Here is a 23,096-nt window from a genome sequence, read left to right on the forward strand (position 1 = left end):
GCGACGGAAAAAATCACATACGACACATAAATCAGGCCCCTGAGAGATCAAAAATGGTTCAAAATGATGCCAAACTGCTGTATTAGATAGATTGAACCCTATTAGTGATAACACAAGTGAAATATATAGTTATATAGTATATACAATTAGAATAGAACAGCAGGAAACCTGGTTCCAAAATTCGGAAAATTCGGAATTTTGGCTTGACCTGGCGTGAACTCTCTGTACTCCAACCTCTATCAACTTGGCCTGCTTCACTTTATCAAAGCCAATTCTTTTTTAGAAAGGACTGCTGACATGTTGTGCTATGATTGTGGAGCGTTTCAGGCTTACTGCTGCATTATTTCAAAGACAAAAGTGCTTTTTTTTTCCAGGCGAACCTGAACATTTTCAATTTGAGCTGTGTGTTATATTCATTCAGCATTTACCAGTAACATATACACTGATATGTCCACATATTAACAAACTATCACAAGTGTTAGTGTTATTATTCCATTGAAATTATTCAAATAGACCTTGTAGTTAGAGAGATACGCCCCTTTACGTATGGGTATGACATTTTCGAGCAGAGGCATCAAAATAGGCTGAGAGGTTGTGTGCAGCATTTTGCAAACAGCAAAAGGGAGAAAACATATTTGAAATGCTAAGTGTCTCAGGCATGAAACAGCGAAGCAGTGACATGTGTAAACAACACATCCATCACTTCACCATGGAGCACATACAAAATCCAACATGTATGCAAATCTTTGCCCTCAGAGATGCCCCTCGAACAGTATGAACAGCATTTTAAGATGCTGCAGTGAGCACCCTGCAACAAGAACCAATGTAACATTTCTTCATCATTTCTTCTTATTACCCACATACGCAGTTATGAAGATTCTGGCATTCACCAATGTTTTCTTGAGAAAACCATTTGGGATTTTGATTTCTTGGGTAAGAACAGAATCCACGCACACTAGCGAGCACACTAACGCACATTTGAGTGCTATGTTTTTGCAAAATAAATCGTTATTGCATTTTCTTCTGCATTTTTTTGCATAATGTAGTTAAATTACTATAACATTCTTTAATCATTTACATTTTTTTGGACTCGTATTTTCATTATTTTACGAAGCATTATGGTCTTTCACAATAAATAAATGAGTAATAGCATCCCGTGATTATTTTATACCCACCACTGACACTACTAAATACGACTGCTCGTTTGACGTTCACTTCCTGCAGAAGTACCTCCACTTCAGGACAATTTTTCATTTTATTTTATTAAAAGTTTAGTAGTAATATTGATTTATTTAATTTGGTCCTTATTGACAATATTATGGCACTGCCCTGCAGTCTCATGCCCTTTTATGGGGATGGGCGGGGCCTTTAGCTATGCTCATTAGGATCAGCTGGCATATGCTTTCAAGGATCCGTCATTATAAGAACACAGGTAGGATTCTTTCTCTTTGGACCTTTCTCTGGAACAAATTAATGGAGCCATTAATCCATCAAGAACATGTGGTTGATTTGCTCACCAGGTACATGAGGTAAAAGTCTCGGTAATTTCATTTTGTGTCCGCAAAGTTGTTTGTGTTCCGCTGAACTCTTTTCCATTTTTCCTCCCTGCAGGCTGCATGAGGGACGTACGCCTCAACGGCCGCTATATGCCTCTGGACAGCCAGCCGCGAGACGGGGTTTCCCAGATCAGCATACAGGGCCTCTCCCCTGGGTGCTCGTCTGACTCCTGCAAAAGGAACCAGTGTAGCCCCCCCTTCACCTGTGTTGACTTATGGAGAGTGCACGAATGCAGGTACACACACACACACACACACACACACACACACACACACAACCCCGACCGCATTGCTCGTAGCTGCACAGCTCATTCACACTTGGATGCTCCGCATACACACTCCCGCTTTTTGACACAGAGGCATGAAGACACATGCATTTAAACCAACTCACTCTTCCTCTGAAGCCATCGTTCTGCTTTTGACCTTGGAATTATTTTTGTTCACTGCCACATAAATGTGCTGTGAAACAACCTGCCCTGACCTACTTGAGGGGGGGAAATTGCAGAAGAAAAAGCATCCCTGAGCCTTTATTTGTTCTAAAGCCGGTGAAATGTCAAGTTTTGTGATAACAGCTTCATGGCACAAGAAGCTTTTGCTCACGTGTGCACGACGAAGCTGGGCTCTCAGCAGGAACCCGTGGGAGTCAATTATTTTCCACTTCACGTAATGAACAGTAATGAAAAAAAGCCCAGACTGACCAGAAAGCAATCACCAAGTGTGTCATTGCAAGACATTTATAGCAAAACTCTTTACATGCAGCTTGTGAACACACAGGAACTAAACAGAGTCCCCATGTAAATGGACTGTACTTGTACAGCGCCTTTCTAGTCTTCCGAGCTCTTAAAGCACTTTAACACTACATTTCATCGTTCACACATTCACACATTCACACCCATTCATACACTGATGGCAGGTGCTACCATGCAAGGTGCCACCTTAAGTTAAGTGTCTTGCCCAAGCACACATTGGCATGGACTAGCGGAGCCAGGGATCGAAGCGCCGATCCTCTGATTACCTCCGAGCCACAGTCGCAAGAACGTAAGGTTCTGTCATTGAATGCGTACACCCTATCAGATATCAGATATCAGATATCAGATATCATAGAACAGGCAGCTTAATCAGCTCAATCCTTAAGATTGCATTCCAGGGTGAATGGCGACACCCTATTTACTGGTTTAATGCTACAGGTCCTTGAATACTGGGGTCGGCAAAACCAAATATTATCATTTTAATAAAAGAAGTCAAGCCATAATTGGCCTTTTTCCATCATTCTGTGAGCAACAGTGATCATATTTTATGCTGCACACGTCATGAGTCTGCCAACAGCGAAAGTGAAAGTTTTTGATTTCCTTGTTGAGAAGTTGCTCTTTGTCTAACAGTTCGCTGTGGATGCTCCTTCTTGACCAATTACTCGCTGCAAAACTTCAAACTGTTGACACATTGTTGATGAATCTCAACGGCCAGTGTCAAGCTCACACATTGCATTTCCTACTTTAAAAGTCGACTCGTGTTTCGCCTTGTTGTGCACAGTGAGCGTGCCCGGCTGGTCTAGCTCACGGCCGCCGCCGCTCTGCACCGCGCCCATACGGCGGTTACCGCTGATAACGCCGCCCTGACCGACTGTTCAACGGCATTCTTTCTGACCTCAGTCTACCGTTTTCCGCAGGCTTGATTGCCCGGTTTACTTTCATATGCGGACGTTAATGTACGTACATAGCCTGCATTGACGCGTCTTTATCGTCCCTCGCTGCTCAGTCAAGTGCCAAACTGGACGAAGGTCAACTAGCATTACGCATTCATTTTTGTTGTCTATTCAAATAGATATCTGCTCTTTATGAGCAAGTATGCTCATTTAGCCTCTTGGTCGTGGGCAGGGTGTCGTGTGCACTCAGATCAGCACTGTGCCGCTACTCCCTCAGCCTGCCTGACAGAGGAGAAATACTGTGGAGCAGCTTCAAAGTCAGTCCTACAGTGGTTTTAAACCGGCATCTAGTCTGCACACATCTGCAGATGACACAGTCTGCTAGAATTTGGCCAACAGAATTGTCCAAACGAACGCCAAATGCACCAAATAGTTTGTGTGCATCACAATAGAAGCCCTAGACTTGGATGTGCACCAGGGAGGCGTATAGTTGTTACCGGCTGCATTGTTGCTTCAGGTTTTTGGTGAGAAGATGAAATACAAACCAGGAAGTCCAGTCTGAAGGCTTATGAAACGTATTGACAAACGTTTATACTCTTTGAGGGAGGATTGTACAGCTTTGGAATGAATTCACAACAACTTCCCTCTCTGTGATTGGCCAGCGGGGTGGCTCGCTGGCTGACACTAGACTCTGCAGCAAAAGTTGAGCCAGTATCCTCTGTGTTGTTTTCCTCCCTGCCACGACGCCTCCTCTGCGCTATGGCCGTGGTGGTTGATGGCTAAACATGGCCTCGGCCAGACTTTTATCCCCGAATCCAACTCGAATCCCCGCAAGAGCCAACGTTGTTCAGCAACAACCACATCTGCCTTTTAAAAGGCAACGAATGAGCCTCATCCGCTCGGTCGCCAAAAGCTAAACGCCTAAAAATGTCGGAGGTGAAATGAAATGATCATCCCAGCCCCCTGACCCTAATGGGATATTCACTTTGTGCTTGATCAACATTTCAAACAGATTGCTGTGTGACTTTCTGCGCGAGGGCTATTTGTTTGTCAGCGGGAAATGTTGTTGCGAAGAAAAAGCTGCAGCAAACTAACAACCATCACCTGCGGCACAGACCGGAATCAAACGCCGAGAGCTCTTAGCCACATGCGCTAATCTCAGCAATTTCTTTCTGCCACAGGAAACATCAGCCTCATCTTGCCTTTACCTTTCTTTCTTTTTCACTCCTCTGATCCACTCACCCGCATCATCCATCCACCAACCTATTTTTATTTATTTTTTGAATGGCTCTCATTCTCGCACTCTGCCCCTCCGTTCCTTGGTTTTGAATCGCTCTCATCTGGCTCACTGCAGCTCGCTTTTTAAAGCCATGTACCATTGCCACACACTCACAGTCCCCCCCGCACCCCGCTGGCTTGTTCGCCTGGTTCTCCTTTACTCCACTTGACCTGAACCTTGGAAGATGATGAGAGAGTAGTAAGTGTTGGCAGCGACTGCTCCAAGCCCAAGTGTTTGATACCTGATTACTCATGGGGGCCACGGTTGATTAGTAACACACATTATGTGGATTATTCTTCTCCCCGGGGCTCAAATAAGCACAAACACTGATTTGTCTTTGATACTTTTGATTAGTATGCAAAATCCCCCCAGACCCCTTGATGGACACTTGAGAGCCCATGAAAGCATTAACAGCAAAGCTCTGGGGGTCTCTAGAAAAAGGTATTTGTCACTTGCAGTTCATGTATTCACAATTATGAAAAATGTTGTTGTGGTGTTTCCATTGATCCCGGCTTGTTTCTGGTGAGGCCTTGCTCCATGGGTGCAAATTGTCCTTAATGCAGATGTCGTTGTTTTTTTGTCAATAACATGGTTACCCTCACGTTAAAAATCATACTCAGGACGCCTATAGTCGTGGAAATATGTCAAAGAGAAAGCTTACTTGTGGTCCATTCTTTTTTGAGATGAGACAGAATCCTTTAGATCGACTGCTATGCAGAAGGTGAAACGTTGTGCCGCGTGTGCGTCGGTGTTGCTGTGTAGATTCTGTTTCAGGGCACAGTTGTTGCGTGGTTGTGTGTAGTTGTGTGAGTGGTCCTATTGTGAAAGATATAAGCCTCGGTTATGTGTGTGCAAAGCGTGTACAGCCTAGTTGATTGTCTTGGCTCGCAGCCATTGATATCTTGTTGCCGTAACTTGTCGCCGTATCAAAGCTATTGAATGAAGTGCTGGGACTGAGTTTAGCCGCGGGGTACGACAAAATACGCAGGTCGGAGGTTTGTAGCAGGCGGCGCTAGAAATAAAGGGATTGGCGTTTTCAAATAGAAAGTATTCCTGTATAATCTTTTATTGAAGAGGTTTCTTTTTCAATCATTGTAGAATTGTAATTCGCACTCATAAAGGAGGCGACCGCGACACGAAGCAACCATCCTCATGTTCCGTGATCGTGCGCCAGCTGCTGAGCCTTTCAGGAAGTGTAGACCACATGTGCTGTGCCCCAATGACAGGACGCGTGACATCTAATACCACTGGAGCACCAGCTACAGGGGACCGCCTGATTGCTGCTTTTGATTTTAATTTAAAGAAATAACAATGTTAGTGTTTAATTGACTATTTGCTAAATCCCTCCTCTGGACTGCATTTGTCCAGTCATAGTTTAGCAACCGGAACTTTTCATTTGTCCATTTGTTGGTTGTTAGGATCTGAGTCTGGTTAGTCAGAATCTGTCACAGTAGCACAGAGGACACGTTTTTAAGAATACAAAAAATGTGAGAGGCCTGTGTTAAGTTCTGTGTGAACACTTTGTTTTTGAAATTACAAAGCTTGGCAAGGGGGGGCACAGCTTAGCGCTGATTATTACTTTAAATAAGAATCATTTTCAGTGCAAAACTTTGTTGTTATGGTTAATCGGAGGGACCCTAGCTGATCTGTAGCATGTTTTAGCGAGAGCATATTATCAGGTGCAGCTGAATATAGGATTGAGCTGATTTGAAGTTGATCCGCCTTCAGAAACTCCCACAATGCCACATGTCACCACCTCTGGCCATAGTAATTATGAGGAGAGCAAAAGGAGGACGTCAGGTGGTGTTTAAAGAGGGACACAGTCTCTGGTAGGGCGGAGGTTTAGGTCCAACAAACACAGGACTTTCCAAACCGCTGATCGTGTCGTGTGTGAATCCCAAACTCAACACACTGATTCATTTGAAGTCCCATACGTGAATATGTTACTTACTTAGGAACTTGGTTACTGCGTGGTCACGTACTTACGTACGTAACGAACTGTGAGCTTTTTCTAAACCTAACCAAGTAGTTCCAGTTCACAACGTTAACCATGTGTATAAAACTGTTCCACAGCGTTAACTGAAGGGTCATAGATGTCGTTTTAGGAGTCACTGGCAAATGACCTGTTCTGTCGATTGGGAATGAGGACGTGTTAGTAATGACAGTGAGTGAGCGTGCATGCTCATCTATAGGTTATAATAAGACACTCATAGCACCGATTCCAGTCACGGCTAATGACGGGCAATGAAAAGAGAAGCAGTGTTGTCTAGTTGACTGACAGGCCGTCCTGTTGTCAACACCTACACAGACTCCAACCAGACATAATCACACTGAACGCTGAGCATTTGTCGTGGCTTAATATTCCCACCCACAACAAATGAGCTCTTAAGATATTGTGTTTCTAACAGCTGGGTCAGTTTTTGGGTTAACACACACAGAAAAGACTTTTAGTGTCGTTCTTTGCTCTTCTTTCAATGGAGAAAACACTCTCCAGCATTTATAGAGCTGATGCTATTGCAGCATCTCCACACACATTGCTTGAAGCTCAGCAAGATGGATTTTCATTGACATGTCATTTCATTTTTCATTGACATGTGATCACGTGATTCTCACGTGATCACATGTGATCTTGTGACATTGTGAGAAGGTGAGGTTCTTTTTCTGCACTGGTTAAAAGCTCCTTACACCGTCATTCTGCACACGGGGACCGCAACCATCGCTATCGGTCAACTCGGGCCGCTTTAATTTGCTGCTTATGCAGAAGACGAGATGAGGCACGTTGGGGAAAAACTCAGCAGCCTTCTTCTTTTCAGGCACATTTAGCAAAGCCGTAATACTGCAGACCTTCTGTTCACCGCAACAATCAAGAATTCAAGATTGGCCTAAGGAGACATGTTATGGTAGCGGGATGTCAAAGCTAGACGCTTACACCCCCCGTCCAACATCCAGAACCTCCGAAATACTGCCAGTGAACATAAATCACTGGAGTTTAGTTGCATATACACGTTATTTAGAAGAGACAGACTTTGGCACATGATGCAGTGAGTTAACCCTTCAGCTTCTCATCTGGATTAGTTTTATGGTGGAAGAGGAACACTTATGAGATAGATTACGGTACCATTCTGACTGTAATGTCGCTGTTTGATAGTTAAGTGAGTCAATATTTATAAGCATGAGCAAATCACTACGGACCAGCGGCAAGACTCATCTCTGATGTCATCAAACTGTCGAGCCCGGAGCTGCTCCATAGACATTGAAAGAGATACTGAATTAATGGGCTCATAAAATGTTTGTTTGAGCTGTTACACCCAAATGAGCTTTTAATTATAGTGGTACTTTCTGAAGTGAGGCGGAAAATATGGCCCTGTCTGAATAAAACCATCCTTGTTACCGCCAGTGTTGCAGTCAGCGGTTTCCTCTCCCCCAGTTCGCTCTCTACTGAGGTTTACATCAGTGGACGATCACTGACTCAAAGACAGTGACATCCAATTCAAGACGTTCATGTTACCTGCTAAAGCTTTATCTGTTCAATTCCTCCATTTTTATTTGATGTATCCAACTGCTGAGGGGTTATTTCACGCTCACCCAACCAAATCTGGTGTCGTGCACGTGAGCGATCTTAATCTGCTCGTTGTTATTGGAATTGAAATGTATTTATGATTATATATTAGCAGTACGATTTGTTTTTTAAATATGCAAATTCCTCTCAACTCATATAGACTTTCTGTTGTATCTCCACCTTTGGATATTTTAAGGGAATAATTGATTTTTATACAAGAATTGAGCCGTTTCAAAGTTGACTAAATGTCTACATTTCAGCGTGAGTTGTCTTTGTGTGTTTGTTAAAACCAAACCCACTTTTTAGAGATTCCAATTCCTTCTCCACTGGATCAAAAATGTTGTCACAGCAAAATAAATTGGTGTCATCTGCTAAGAAGCCGAACATTATTGATGATTCTCTCGTTTTGTTGATCCCTGTTGATCGTGTCTAACTCTTCTTCGCAGATGTCCTCCTGGCCACATGGTCCGTGTGAACGGGTCAAGGAAGTCCTGTGTCTACACCCTCTGTGCTACTCGGCCTTGTCACCGGGGGACCTGTGTGGCGCAGTCGCCCTCCAAATTCACCTGCCACTGCCCGGAGGGTTACAGAGGACGCCACTGCGAGACAACGCTGGCCATCTATCGGGAGGACGTGGGCCTGAGCTTCAGCTCCCTGTTTGCCATCTGCATCTGCTTCATGGCCTTACTAGGTAGCTATTGCATCTGCTGCGTGTTACACAAACAGTAATGAGGAGATAATTGCACAGCAGGAGGGCTTATGTTTGCGTGTTTATCTTGCCTTTCCCTATGAAGCCTAAGATGCTTAACAAACACAGTGGAGTCCAACTGGGATCAGACATTATCCCATCACCAGACTTTAAAGGGAAGTCGACCTGGATCTATTCTCACTATTGTGTTCATTATATATATATATATATCTATATATATATAGGGTGTATTGTATGTTGCCACACTGTATCAATCGCTCCCACACAGGAGGGAAGACAAGTCATCACTCTCCATTAACGTTGCATTGTGTGATTGAGTCCTTAGAGCAGTTGTGTGGTGGGATGCACAACCAACAGGGTGAAGAACCCAGAACTACGTTTTTATAAGCTGCCAAACCGGGAAAAAATGAGACTTGAGGCATAAGCAGGAAGAATGCAAAGACTGTGAGATCCTGACACTCAACATGCCTACAGTTATGTGTGCAGCAAGCATTTGGTCCAACAGTAAGTTAGTTAACCGTAGACACAGGGTGCTAAAATATTCCTTTGACATGCTGAAATCTAAATGCCTTTAGCCTAGCTCCAGGCATTTCGTTAGTGTTTCACCCCTTGGTTGCATAGTGTGTTTTCCCCACCGATAGGCCTGGTTTTACAGTATGACACGTTGCTCTCTGTCTCTATTAGACAGCCCAGGAACCCAATCCTACTCATTGCATACTAAAGATGACTTGGTGTGCCGGATGGTTTGTTACACAGAACCCTCTGAGAAGCCCTCATTGGAAACTGTTTGGAAAAGGGCAGGCACTTGCAAAAAAACATTTAAAATATTTGACAGGTGATCGGAGAAACCAATCCGTCAATCAAGCTCTCGCCGAAGCCATTCGGAAGCGAAAGCATCTTTTCCGTCAAGAAACGCCTTCAGCGCCTTTCTTTGCTCTAATTTCAGTGTATAAATTCTCTCCAGTAGACATAACTGATGCTACTGCAGCACAGACAATAACCACTTTAAGAGAGCATTGTTGTTTTGACTGATCGAACGGTCGTTTCTCCGTTGCGCACACACACACACACACACACACACACACACACACTTAAACCACGCCTGCAGCTGCTCCTCACTGGATGCTGATTGGTTCGGACACTGGCTGTCGGGACACAAACGCACTACTTGGAAGCCTGACAAGATGGATTTTTGCATGATAACGTGAGAATCCAGCTGCCGTGCAAAGTAATACTAAAGATGCACACTCTTGAAAATCATTACATTTTTTTTTTTTTTTTTTTTTCAAAGTAAGCCTTCAAGGAAAACTTAAAATGACTTAAATAAGTCAGTACACACACTTGTGTAATGTAAACACAGGAAGTAGTTCCTTGGAATTTCTTTAGCTGTAATAAAAAATAAACTCCATATTTCAGTTAGTCCACTACCGCAGGTTTGATCAGCCTGCAAGTTGACACTGAGATGGATCTGCTTAGAATGATGGAATCTCCCTTCAAGGAACTGAAACTAAAATGGCTAACCAAGTACAAGTACACCACAGACCTGAAATCTAGACCAGAAGAATGTTGGAGCTCTCTCTCTCTCTCTCTCTCTCTCTCTCTCTCTCTCTCTCTCTCTCTCTCTCTCTCACACATATGATGGCGATAGTGTACCAGATGTTTTTTTTAATGATGTACTTGACATTTCTTTGATAATTAGCGCCTTACTTTACACTTAGAGGCTTGTTGTAAAGGGAAGTGGGTATAGCAAGGCCCTGGGGACAATGTTATCACACTCAGACTAACAAGGACCTGACAACATACAGCACTTTGAATTGGACATAATAATCGCTATTTGGTTCTCCTTTTAGCTCAGGCTCCACATCTTCATTTACGCCTCTCACTGCAGCCACATCATATGTGCTCACATTTGTGAAAAGTAAAAAGGTAAAACGTGGGCTTTCGTAGGTGCTTTAGAGCGTTTGAGGTGTGCATCCTAAATGTCAGAGCCATTCATACTCTCCACGGCCCAGACGCAGAATATCATCTCGCTGACATGTGGGCAGGACAATCATCTGTGAAATTTCCACTGAACTCTGCCTAAAAAAAAAAAAGGGAAAGAACGACTTGAGGCAAAGATTCTGCTGCCGAGGTAAAAGGGACAGTTGCATGCTGGTTTTCTGAAAAACAACAGGAAGTTAGTTATTGCAGTTTTGCCGATGGATTAGGCCCACTCAGCAGCAGCAACAGTGGCTGTGACACACAGCTCATGGATGCAATTCAGATAAAAACCCCTTCGTGCTCGATGGCATCAGAAATCTGTACTTCTTCTCAGCAGGCTGCCGGCTTTTCAATTGAGTCTGGAGTGAGATTCAGTAGCGATGCATCTTATGAGTAAGCTTTCTGTGACATTACCCACAGCAGAGGTCCTCACGCCTCGACCCTCAGGAGGTTTGTCTTAAAAGTTCAGCCTGCCGCCCTCCAGACACCATAGCCTAAATGATGCTAGAACAACACCCTGTGCACATTTTGAACGATGAAGCCACCACTCAAAGACCGACCCGAGCCCCTTCCCACTTCCGCTTGTTAGAGTTCTCTTTTTTCCATAAAATGGGTCTGTGTGGCAACTCTGCTCTCCGTTTGGTGGTTCATGATGCTTTTGATCATTTCTTTTTGACAATTTCTATTGATTCCTGAGATTGCACATGCTGTTACAGCAGCAAAAATAAATTAGATTGGTAACGTGTATGATTTAGTTAATTGTTGCAACAGCAAACTATCATTCTACAACATGGTAAAAACACTCACTTTGCAGATAAAGTGTTGATAGCTGCTGATTCTGAGGACATCTGTATCATGATGCACCGGTAATACTTTTGTTGTTGGGCTTGGTGGGTTGTTGGGGGAACACAGTGTCAGACTTTAACATCCCCTAAATTAGAGCTCATGGAGCAACTTTTTGAATCCAATGGGGTTCATGAATATAAAAGTATATAAAACAACAAGAGCGTTGGCTCTAGTTGTTTTTGTTTGGAGGCCTATAAAAGACTAACTCTTATATGCATGTTCCTTTGATAATAAACTGTATTATACAGCTTAAAGCCAGCAAAGAACTGACAATAGTTCTCCGAAAGGTCAGAAAGTCTCCGGAGGAATTGCAGGTATGGACTATAGATACTAAACTTTTGCCATGGTACTGTGCAAGCATTTCCTCAGGCCTGTGGGTGAGTGGACTGCAACAAGCTGGTGTCTTGCTTGTCTTTTGTTAAAATCCACATTTCTTTTCCCTAAGTCAGTTTTTTTTTTTTGCCTGTTGAATATTCACACGCCCGTACCTTTAGCTCTGTGTTCCTATTCCTCAAGGATCATCTGCTGAGAAAGCGCCTCGGGTGCAAGTCGTACACAGAGAAAGAGTTGTCAGTGCGATGGCATGTTCCTCTTGTTTTAATTGAGGACAATACAACAGAGCAGTATAAGACAAGAGAAGAAAAGAGATCAGAGAGGTACAGAATAACACACAGCACAGTACCAGAAGAAAACAAGAGGGAGCTGAATAGATTACAAAGCGGAGTCAGCGCACCGCACAGCGAGAGAAGGGAAAGCAGGAGATACAGTGTTGAGAAGGATGGTGTCAATGTCACACTGCTGCTGGCCATGTCTGCCTGTCTCATTGGTGATTCAGAGGACACCTCCTTCCCTCCCTGGGACCACACAGACACAGTTCAAATGATCATTTCTCCGTCTCTTCTTCTAACCTTCATTCCACAATATCTCTCTTCAAACTTGGCTTTGGGCTCGTATTAAATGGGACCTTGATCCTGCCGAGGCTCAGTTCTGGTTTTCAGTGTTAATGACTTGATTTGTAGGCGTATAAGGTGCTGTTTACCCAAACCTGCAGCAAGTGAGATCAATGCTCCGGGGGACTTTGGTAGTAATTTCAATCGGTATAGCATTCCGCGCTCAATCGGTAAAGCGTTCCTCACTCTGAAATTTAAGTAGCTGCAAGAGAGACTTTTTGTTTTTTTTAATGCCTTCACCCAGTATTGCTTGTACGGTCTTAAAATGTCTGAACAGCAAGAACAAAAGGAGGGCGGCAACTCTCTGGATGCAGTGCTGAAGAGAAAAAGGCTGTTCTTTTGAGAATGTTATGTTGGGTGAAGATTAAAGACAAAATCCACTCCAACGCAGAATTCATATGAAGACATTCACTTTGATCTTAATGTCCAGTCTTTGAAAAGTGAGGATCGGGTTGTATGCAGCACAATTTGGCACTTAACTCATCGTAGCCATGTGACTGATGATTAACTTAGTATAGATATTTATGATTTCCAGGAGATAAATTGTGCTAAACAATTGACCCCTTGACTTTCCTCTTGCAGCACCGTGATGTAGACATTTTTAGTATTAAACGAAATGACTCAACAGCTTTTGGTGGAGGCATTTCTGTTACCCACAGATTGAAATGCTTTAGTTTAAGACAAAATGCCTGCAGACCAAATTGTTTCAGCATGGTTACATGGTTAACTAAGATAGCAAATATGGTAAACATTACCAGCTGAACGTCAGCATGTTAACATTGTCATTGTTGTTAAGAAGGCTCACAAACCGCTGTATATCTGAGGGAAACTTAAGAAATTTAAATTTCTGTGCCGAGTTCAATTGAATTTATTTTGTTCAGCCCAAAATCACACATTTGCCTCAGAGGGCTTAACAATCTGTACACAAGCGGAATCCTCTGTCACGGGACCCTCGGAACAGGAAAAACTCCCCCAAAAAAAAACCTTTAAAGGGGAGAAGAAAGGAAGAGGAGTTCTCCTCAACTCTAACAGAGGAGCAATTTGCTATGGTTTGTGCGAGGCCAACGACAGGACTGGGCCACTGTAGCTTGTGACTAAAACCATCCCTGAACATCATTGGTACCCATCTACCTAGCTTCAGTCAGTGGTATCGCTGAGGTGAGGCGCCTGTGCAGAGCCCAAAGGATATTAAAAGACATTTCCCGATCCGCTGCTCTATCCGCTTTCATATCGCCAGACGACAGAGCAGCTCAACTCATCCTCTACACTCCATCATAAGTAATCGCTTTTCTTGTGTAGCTCAAAAAGACTATAACTTGCATTTTTGTTGTGGAACCCGATGTTGTAGAAGGACAATAAATGAACCTTGAGTTGTCGGCATGATGACGTTCGCATTTGGCTCAAAGCAAAGCCAGAGTTCAGCCTCACAGAGCCGCTGGCATGATGGCTGTAGAACCTTTACTTGTTCTTAATCAATACAAAGGATGAACAAATCTAAACTAAATCACCTGAGGGAACATTCCAGACTAATGTTATAATGTTATGACTAATGTTCCCCAGGGTGCTTCTGGGGAAGTTTAGAACAAAGTTTATAGATGAGAAATGTCAGCACGGCTCTCAAACCAAGTCAAAGTCCAATTGGCTATCTCTTGACAATATTAATAATTAATAACCAGCCTTCTGAATTCATCATGTAGCTTGAATATTGATTTGGCAAACCCAACGATGGGAATTCATTAAATCAGTTTGCTTACTTGCTCTACATGCACCTCCTCAGCTTCGCCGTATTCTTGAGTCAATACGCTCACGTTTGCTTTGACATTGACAGACTCGGTGTGTAACTGGAAGCATCTGGAATCTTTCCTTTCCAGAAAACACTTTGATCTGATGCATCTGTTTTGTAGCAACATATAGAACTGCTGTGAGTAAATGCTAGTGATGCAAACACCTTCTGTTGTATTCTCTTCACTTCAACGGAAGGTTTAGTGCGAGATAAACATTTCATTGTAATGATCTGTGAGATTAATGTAAGCAGAGATTAAAGGAAAAGATAAATACATTCTTTAACTCAACCACTATATTTATATTCAGACCATAATCAAATATTTTAGAAGGGAAAAAACATGTTATTTCAAAATGATGGATAAAGATATGAAATATAATTTTTTGAAAACTGGAGCTGAAATTGAAAACCTAAAATAGAAGGTTTACATTTCTATTCCATTCTTACTTTACACCTGCGGTTCATCTAGCAGAGAGGGCCTTTACTGTCTTTTCTTAAGACATTTTATTGAAGCTGTATACCTCGCCGTGTTCCTACCTTGCAGTTTGTCAACAGATTGGACAACAGGAAACCATGAAAAATAGTTTTGGTTTAGATTGATCAACTAACTTTTACCGGAGACAACTCAAAGACGTACTCTGTCAGAAATGTTCATACGTGCAGCTGCACTGCAGATCTTTTTAAATGATCATTTTGAAGAAAGAAAATGAGCAGATCGATGAGTCTGCACAGAAGCTGAGGTGATCACGGTCAGATGACAAGATTTGCATCACGTGGACCCTCAAGGCCGCATGCTAACGTTGAAAGTAGCATTTATTCTTTTGTTTTGAAAGGACCAAACTGGTAGTTTTGCCAGATGTGTATGTATGCTTTACCTTTTTGACAGACCTTTCCTACCCTTTTGTTTCATAAATCACCTATAGGTGCATATAAGAGACAACTGAAGCATCTGGCATTTAAGAGTTGTTTGTTGCAAATCATCTGGTTGTAAAACCCCGGAGACCAAACCTAAACCAACAAGCAGGAGAATTATAATGTTTAGTTACTGATGTTTAGACAGTAGAACATATGTCTGGAAACATTTGGTGCTGTAAAAGTATTTGTAGTTCATTTTAATTTGTGATGATCTATAACACAAAAGTCACCACCAAGGTGGTTCTGTGGGGCCTGAAGCAGACATACAGACTCAGAGTGCGGAGATTAGAGAAGGATATCAGATTAAGGACCTGATGTTGGTCAATAAATCACATACTGAATGTATCTGTACGATCTCCTCTCCCAGATGAGCTCAGCAGTCAGTGCAGGGATTGCTGGCATTGATTCTATCCCACCAAACTCCTTCAAGGTGAAGATGTTTCTGAGGTTTGTGCATCGTTGAGAGTTTGGAGGAAGATTGAACATTTGGTATTTGGCACATGAGGGAACTACGTTTTATTTACATGAAATAGTCTTTAATGGAGGAAGTTGACTTTTGGCTTTTTCCTCCTCTCTAGCTGTGACTTGGGCTGATTCTGATAGCTGCTGTTATTTTGGGTTTGGGTTCGCGAAGCTTCAAAACCGCCAAAGGTCTTTATTTCAGAGGAGCAATGTACGAAGCAATCAGGTGGGAGACTTCTCACTTTTTGTTGGTGCGAACTGCCGTTATCATGGGTTGACATGACAAACATAAAGACACCCATCCATCCATCCATCCATCCATCCATCCATATACAAATACATACACACATACAGACAAGCATACTGTAAAAATGCTCGAGTGAAAAGGAAGGTTTTCATTTGGTTTTTGTTTGTCGTCTAAGATCAGCAGGCAAACTGTTCCATTCTTGAGGTGAATAAATACTGAATGCCGTCTCACCAGACTTACACAGAGCTTCAGGCACATGGGGAAATGTTCCACCTTGAGAGTCAGGTGAGAACTGCCGGGGTTCTAACGTGACAGCATGTCCGAGATGTACTGTGGAGCCAGACCAGCCAGTGCTTTGCAAACTAAAAAGAGGATTATATACTGAAAGCAACAGGTAACCGATTTGAGGTTTCTGAGCACTGTAGTGACATGGCCTGAACTTCTTTCTCCTGGTTAGAACTTGTGCTGTATTGGAAAAGCTGGTTGGTTGAAGAAAGAAACACCGAGCTGTGGTTGTGAGCTGACTGTTTGTTTTGCACTCCAGAGTGATGATTCTTCTTCACTGAAACAATTTAGCTGATTTCCCATCACATTCTCTCACCAATGCATCAAATACCGCACCTTGGTCAGTGGCACTAAGCTTCAAACTAGGACGCTCTACGTTCCCCTCTAGCATCGGTTTTGCACCTTTCAGTGACGGCGTGTCAACATGTGTTACAGGCATAGCGTCCTCTCAACATAAACTTCTGTCTTCACATGAAGTTCTAGGTTTAGGCAACAAAATCACTTCGGTTTCGGCAAAGAAAAACCAGTTTTATGTGGATTTGACTGCCTGATAAAATGCTTTTGAACCCATGACACATCTTTAGTCTACAAATGAAACATTTTAACGGGGTAGAACTACCTGAGATAAGAGTATTTTCAATGGCATATAGAGTAACTCTTATGAGTCTCTCACAAAGATGATCCTGGACAAACCCATGTGAGAAGAATTTATTGGGATCATGATACCCACAAGGTTGTATAATAACTTAGATGTCATTATGTCTTATACAAGAGCAGTGTAACAAGCATCGAAGGGTCGATGTGCACAGGATTGTAGCTTGTCTGAAGTTTTACAATGTTTATTGAGGTTACTCCCAATTTAATTCAGTGTTTTTTTCACTGGAGATGTGCCTAAAACAGCAGCAATCGAGACGAAAACAATCAGCTTACAATGCCGAAAGCAAAACACAGTTAATTTCACTTAAATGATTAGAGTGAAGTCGATCTTTGCTGTGTAAGTGCTCCAAACGGCTGTGGTCTGACAGGGCACCGAACCCATTTCAATCTTGACTAAACACAGCATAGACGGCCCGTTATTGAGCCTCCCACCAGATCCTTCTTCATATTCTACAGAATACCCAAATCGCTCCAGCTGAAAGGACATTAATACCTTCTGTAGCCACGTGGAGCTGGATGTACTGCTGAGGAAGACGTGAGTACATTATGATCCACTCAAGCAACGCAAGTCAAAGATAATTAGCCTGAAAGTGAACTCTTCTGTGGAGGGAAGGTGAAGTAGTTCATGCATTCACATTCAGTCATTTATAGTCTGTGATGTGTTTGCTTTGCTGTCTAGAACAAAGCTATTGTAGTCGGTGAAGTGTTTTATTTAGAGGGAATAACACATTTTAATACAATTCAGGTAAGTTTGACTTTCTTTTCTATTGACGTGTTTGTTGGTGGAATGAAGACTCAATCAGATGCTGCTGTCCAGTTAATTAAAGTCATTTCATCTGAATGTTCCTCAAACAGTTATTGGATTATTATTGCACTATGATGGGGAGCATAGCACAGTAATGTTTAAAATGTTCATCTCTTCCATCTTTAGAGGTCAATCATCGCGATGAACCTGGTCGTCACCGTTTGATTGGCTGCCAGTGACCATATGTTATAATAGCAATTATGAGATCTTAACTGTGCTTCTCATAACTGAAGTTCCTGGTTATGACATTAAAGAAGTGGTCAATGAATAAACATGTCTTCGTTGCCTTTAACCTGCTGTTGAAAAATGTCTATATTTAAAAGCCACGTGGTGTCGTTTTTCTTTTTCTTTTTTTTGGGCCATATTTGGGTATTAACACATCAAGCAGATGCACAATTAGCAAATAAATGTCCAGTATTCTCTCCTTTTAGCTCTGATTTTGGTCTCCACCAGCTTCTGAGGATAATATCTGGCTCTTTGGCTGAAGCTCCACTTTCTTTACTTTGTTTGTTGGTTGTTTGGTTCCTGGCAGGTAGCAAACAGCAGCAGCAGTGTGAGGTGCATGTGTATATAAATATAAAAAAGTATTAATAATGTTGATTTCAGCAGCTTTAAGAACAGATGGAGAATAAACTTCACAGCGACTTCACTCTTGTTCAACTTTCAGTACTTTCTTGAAAACGTAACCGTCCGTTGACAGTTGATCTCTGCAGCTGCTGTTTGTGGACTGGACACTCTTTGCATTTATATTTTAACGCTAATGTGTCCAAATGCATCTCTGAACAGCTCCGTATCAGCTTTGGACGATCTGAAATTTCACCTGCCTTTAGGAGGTGAGTTTATACCTCAACGAGACAATAACAAAGCTCAGTGAACCGAGGCGCACGCTGATGTGAGCTATGTCAGGGAATACATGCAGAAAAGTACTTTGTGAAGTGAAATAAAACCCAGTATCTATCTGAAAGCTCAGATTTGCTCTGAACAAGTTCTCCATAACGTCCCTGCCTGTTTGTATGCTATTGTTCAAACTGTGTAGGTCAGGGTCTATTCGTAGAAGCATCTTTGTAAGAGCGTAGCTGAGATACGAGTAGATTCAAGTGTGAAACTATTCAGACTATCTTTACAAGAGGAGGAGCAGTGAGTTGAGGAAGGGCAGGATTAGATATATAACAAGACAAATGGAGAGAGGATGCAATAGCAATACCTTGAGAGAGCAAAAGGTAGAGAACAGATGTGGACCAAGCTGATGAATAGATACTGCCCTTGGATTAGGTATTGTATTCGCTTTCCATGGAAAGCTTCACTGCCCTATGAGCTCAACAGATGACATGAATCAAAAACACTGGGGACATATTTACTTACTTTTTTGGAATGAAAATAGTGGTGAGACTACAAGAGTGTGTGAGCTGGAAAGAAACTCAACACCTTTTTTTTCCATTTGTCATCGTTCAACTCTCATCATTAGACGTAGTCATCTGAAGCTCGGAACCAATGAAAAACCTCATCACAGCTAAAACAGGTTATTAGCGCCAACAAATTGGTACAATGGCACGAAAAGAGAGAGAGCGGTGAGGAGAAGGGTCGTGATAAATTGAGCGCGTAGAGACAGACGGCTGCGGTAAACAGAATTGTACTTTGATGAGGCTAAAATCCATACAGTAGTATTGACTTGTGTTGATGTACTCATAGACACTGATCTCATTGCAGGGCAGCTCGGATATTGATCGTCTGACTGGAAATCCCATTATGCGCACGCTCATTCAGCAGCAGCGCCATTTGAACTGAGGTGCAATGGATTTCCCTGCTCATCAGAGAGCCGCACGCCGCCATGTTGTGCCTCTGGTCTGAAATAAAGGGGCCGTGTTCGATGTCTTGAGAGGCCTCTGCAGGACGTTCAGTCGGCATCGTTCTTTCAACGACACGTTTTTCCCTTTAGCCGTTAACAATGCTTGCAAAGATCGGTGGGAATTTTGACATTTTCTTTTGAAATGAGCTCATTTCAAACAGTTTGCGGTGCTTTTTAGGACCGTGGCAATGACCGTGGTGAAGTGAATTGGTTTGGGTGAGATCTTGTAATATCTAGCGTGGTGCAGATTGCCCAAAGCACCTGCTGGGGTCCAGGATTATCTTGAAGGTGCAAGACGCGAGAACGGTATCATTTCTTTTGCCTCTCAACGGCTGTTAAAATGGCGACGGCGAGCTTTTTTAACAGCCAACTGATTTAGCTGAAGTATCCATCTTGAAGATCTCTGTGTTGTTGTCTTTGGCGGCACCTACGGTGATAAGCGGTAATTGCAGGTGTGTTTCTGGATCTCACTTCCTCTAGAGATCTAGAGATCCGAAGCGTGTCGCCACTTGGGATTTTTCTCCCGGGAGTGTTGCCACGGACACCCAGTTCGTAATACTGCAAATGGAAGAGCTTTCATCGGTGGGCCCGAAAGCTCAATCACCGCCGCGTTCACTTCAAATCTTTAAGATTAATGCTTTAAAGGCCGTGAGACGGAGGGAGGGCCAGCATAAGGCAGGAGTTTGAGTTAAGCAGAGAGAGTGAGAAAGTTGAACAAAAAGAGGAGTGATGGTCAAAGAGACCGCGGTACCTTGGAGGCATTGTAAACAAATAAACACATAATCTCTCTTTTCAGGCTTGCTCACTCACACACTCACACAAACACACACACACACACACACACACACAATGCCGATCACATTCTCCATTTCTCTGTTTGCCCTCTAGAGAGAGCCTTTGAACAGGGCAGATTCATCTTGCACGCCCTGACCTCCAGCTTCCTTGCTCAATTCCCCTGTGGAGCTTACACTAGCCACGTCCTCACACACACACACACACACACACACACACACTGCAGATGGGAGTAGAGTGTAAACACATAAAGACATAAACTCGACCACCTTACACCAAGCTCGACCAGACCTCATATTTGCAGTTTCTTTGCCTCAGTCTGTCTAAAGGCTGTGCTTAATCCCTCATATAGGCCTAAGCCCTCATGCACACAGGACATTTATCCATGCAGTCGTCCTCACAGGAGCTCAACATCACATTTCATTGTCTGCCTCTATTCACATCACTTCTTTTTTTTTTGCTATATACTTTTTTAACCCAAGTGTGAAACATGAAGTCCTAATGGAGTCCATGTGAAGACATCCACATAGCCTATGGTAATGTATAGACATGTATCTTATACCAGAACTTGATTTCTAGCCTGATCAGTTGTGAGCCATTCACACTGAAGCAGAAAGAAACTCAGGCTACCCTCTGAAAAAGTAGGAATTTAAAGAATCTGGAGAGATACAGCACATTTTAATGCATTATGAATAATATTAATGCTTACAGGACTTTTTTTAAACAAACTTTGAATAAGCAAACCGAACAGATAATATATTGGAGCTAAAATATCAAACATGGGGTGATATTAAACAAAGGTTCACAATAGTTAGCAGCTAGTTAATGCTCCCCTTGACTTCAAACCATTAACTTTTCCAGTAACTCTTATATGATCATCTGAGTGCTTGTGTTTGTGGTGCTGCCACACTTCATTTTTAGCATTATCGCTACCTTCCCACATCTCAGCAATTAACTTGGTGAGTCCGTGTTTGCTGGTGAATTGCTACATTGTTGCTGCGCTATCGCCACCAACTCTCTTATCGGTGAAATAGCGTGAATCCGCCGGCAGAAGGTTTATTGCATTGTGTCCCAGAGATGGTGACTTGGACTTGGGACTTGGGCTCAAGACTTGACAAACAATTACTTAAACATCTCTGGGCTTGAGAGGCTAGAGGGATGTGTTAGAGTAGACTGTACATGGTCAATAGTTGAAGAAACAGTTGTTATTATTACAAGCATAACCTCTGGATACCCCGTGTAACGTTAGTCTATATCCACTTTAACAGCAAAATACAGTTATTTACATTAAAGGAAAGTTTTCTTCATATTATATTAACCTGTTTAAAGCGATCATACACTAAACAGCTAATCAATGCTGATACTGTATGCACAAAGATAAAGGAGTGACGATGCAGTACACAGCGCTGTGAGATTACTACTCTCCTCAAAGACTTGAGACTTCATTTTAAAACCAGATTTGTATTAGAGTCGTCATATACATATACATGACATTTAGCTTCTGCATTGAACCCATCCCTAGCTTATTTGGAGCAGTGGGCTGCTGAGAAGCGCCCGGGGAGCAGTTAGGGGTTCAGTGTCTTGCTCAGGGACACTTCGGCACAGGACATGTAGCAGCCAAGGATCGAACCGCCGCCCTTGTGGTTGCCGGAGAAACCCTCTCTTCCTATTGAGCCACGGCCGCCCCGTTAATTAAGCTCGCTGCTCAAAGACTTGGGACTTGACTTCTTTATGTCTTTTCCATCTCAAATTCTGACTAAAGTTTATCAAACCGCTTGTTGTTTTTGGTATTGTGCATTTTTCTGTTTACATACATCTGTGAGTTTTATCTATATATTTGTGAGTTTTATCTATATATTTGTGAGTTTTATCTATATATTTGTGTACACTTTTCAGTAAATGAAATGAGTGAATTCTGTCATCTCGTTTTGTCAGCCGACAGTCGCTTGATGCTCTTATTTTTAGTATTCAATACGACTGAGCTTCAAAAGCCACAAGCCTAATATCATCATTGGCTTTGGAAGCCTCCAGGCTGCTGGAACAGCGACTTCTCTACACTGTGTGTCTGTCTCTGGGAAGCTCAGGGCTCCCCACAGTAAACCAGGACCATTGCAGTCGAGGGGGGGGGCTGAACCTGTGACCTTGTTTTTACCAATTCACTGCCTCTGTGACATCACGGCCACTCTCTGCAGCAGTCAGCCACATGTGTCCCTGTCTTACAGTTTCTTCATCGTTTTCCTCCTCCTCCTTCACTGACATTCCTCCACTCTAAAAATGAAACAGTGAATCTCTTGAAACAATTTGAACTTATAAATCCGCCTTGACGCTGGAGTTGTGGTGAAAGGGACAAGTTGACAGCAAGTGAACATTGATTTTTCCCTCTCGTACTGTGCAGCTGGTTTCTGGCTGAGTGGATTTGCTCTTGCGGAGTTGTCAGAGGGTGGGCTGTTTAATGGGGTGTTATCAATTCATCGGGAGTTTGACTGCCGTCTCTTTGGTGTGCTTACATGATAGATTGGCTGCTGTTGTAGCTGTGTTGTAAGAGAAAAGACGTGTGGATTAGGAACGAGCAGAGGCTGATGGGGGAAGGAGAGAAAAGAAGTGTTTGAATTGTTTAAGATCACAGATTTTTCACATTGATAACTTACCTCGGATTAATAGGATTTGAACAGCCGGGGTATTTATAGCGCTGCCGGTTGAAATCGTTTGCGCTACGCCACTGCTGCTGTTGTCAAATGAGATTAAACGGCAGCTCTCCATGAACAGCCTTCACAAAAAATAGA

At 42.7% G+C, this 23,096-nt stretch overlaps 1 protein-coding gene across 1 annotated transcript in view; it reads left to right on the forward strand.

The window, feature by feature from the left end:
- Positions 1-23,096, forward strand: part of LOC306700998 (neural-cadherin) — a gene marked incomplete at both ends in the record, with an annotated part of 277,168 nt that overhangs the window by 248,752 nt on the left and 5,320 nt on the right. The window contains 2 exons of the mRNA XM_079166195.1: positions 1,612-1,792; positions 8,483-8,727. Of these exons, the coding sequence (XP_079022321.1) occupies positions 1,612-1,792; positions 8,483-8,727 (426 nt within the window). The remainder of the gene's footprint in view (positions 1-1,611; positions 1,793-8,482; positions 8,728-23,096) is intronic.

Source organism: Pholis gunnellus (genome assembly GCF_910591455.1).
Source record: "Pholis gunnellus genome assembly, chromosome: 1".
Lineage (NCBI taxonomy): Eukaryota > Metazoa > Chordata > Actinopteri > Perciformes > Pholidae > Pholis > Pholis gunnellus.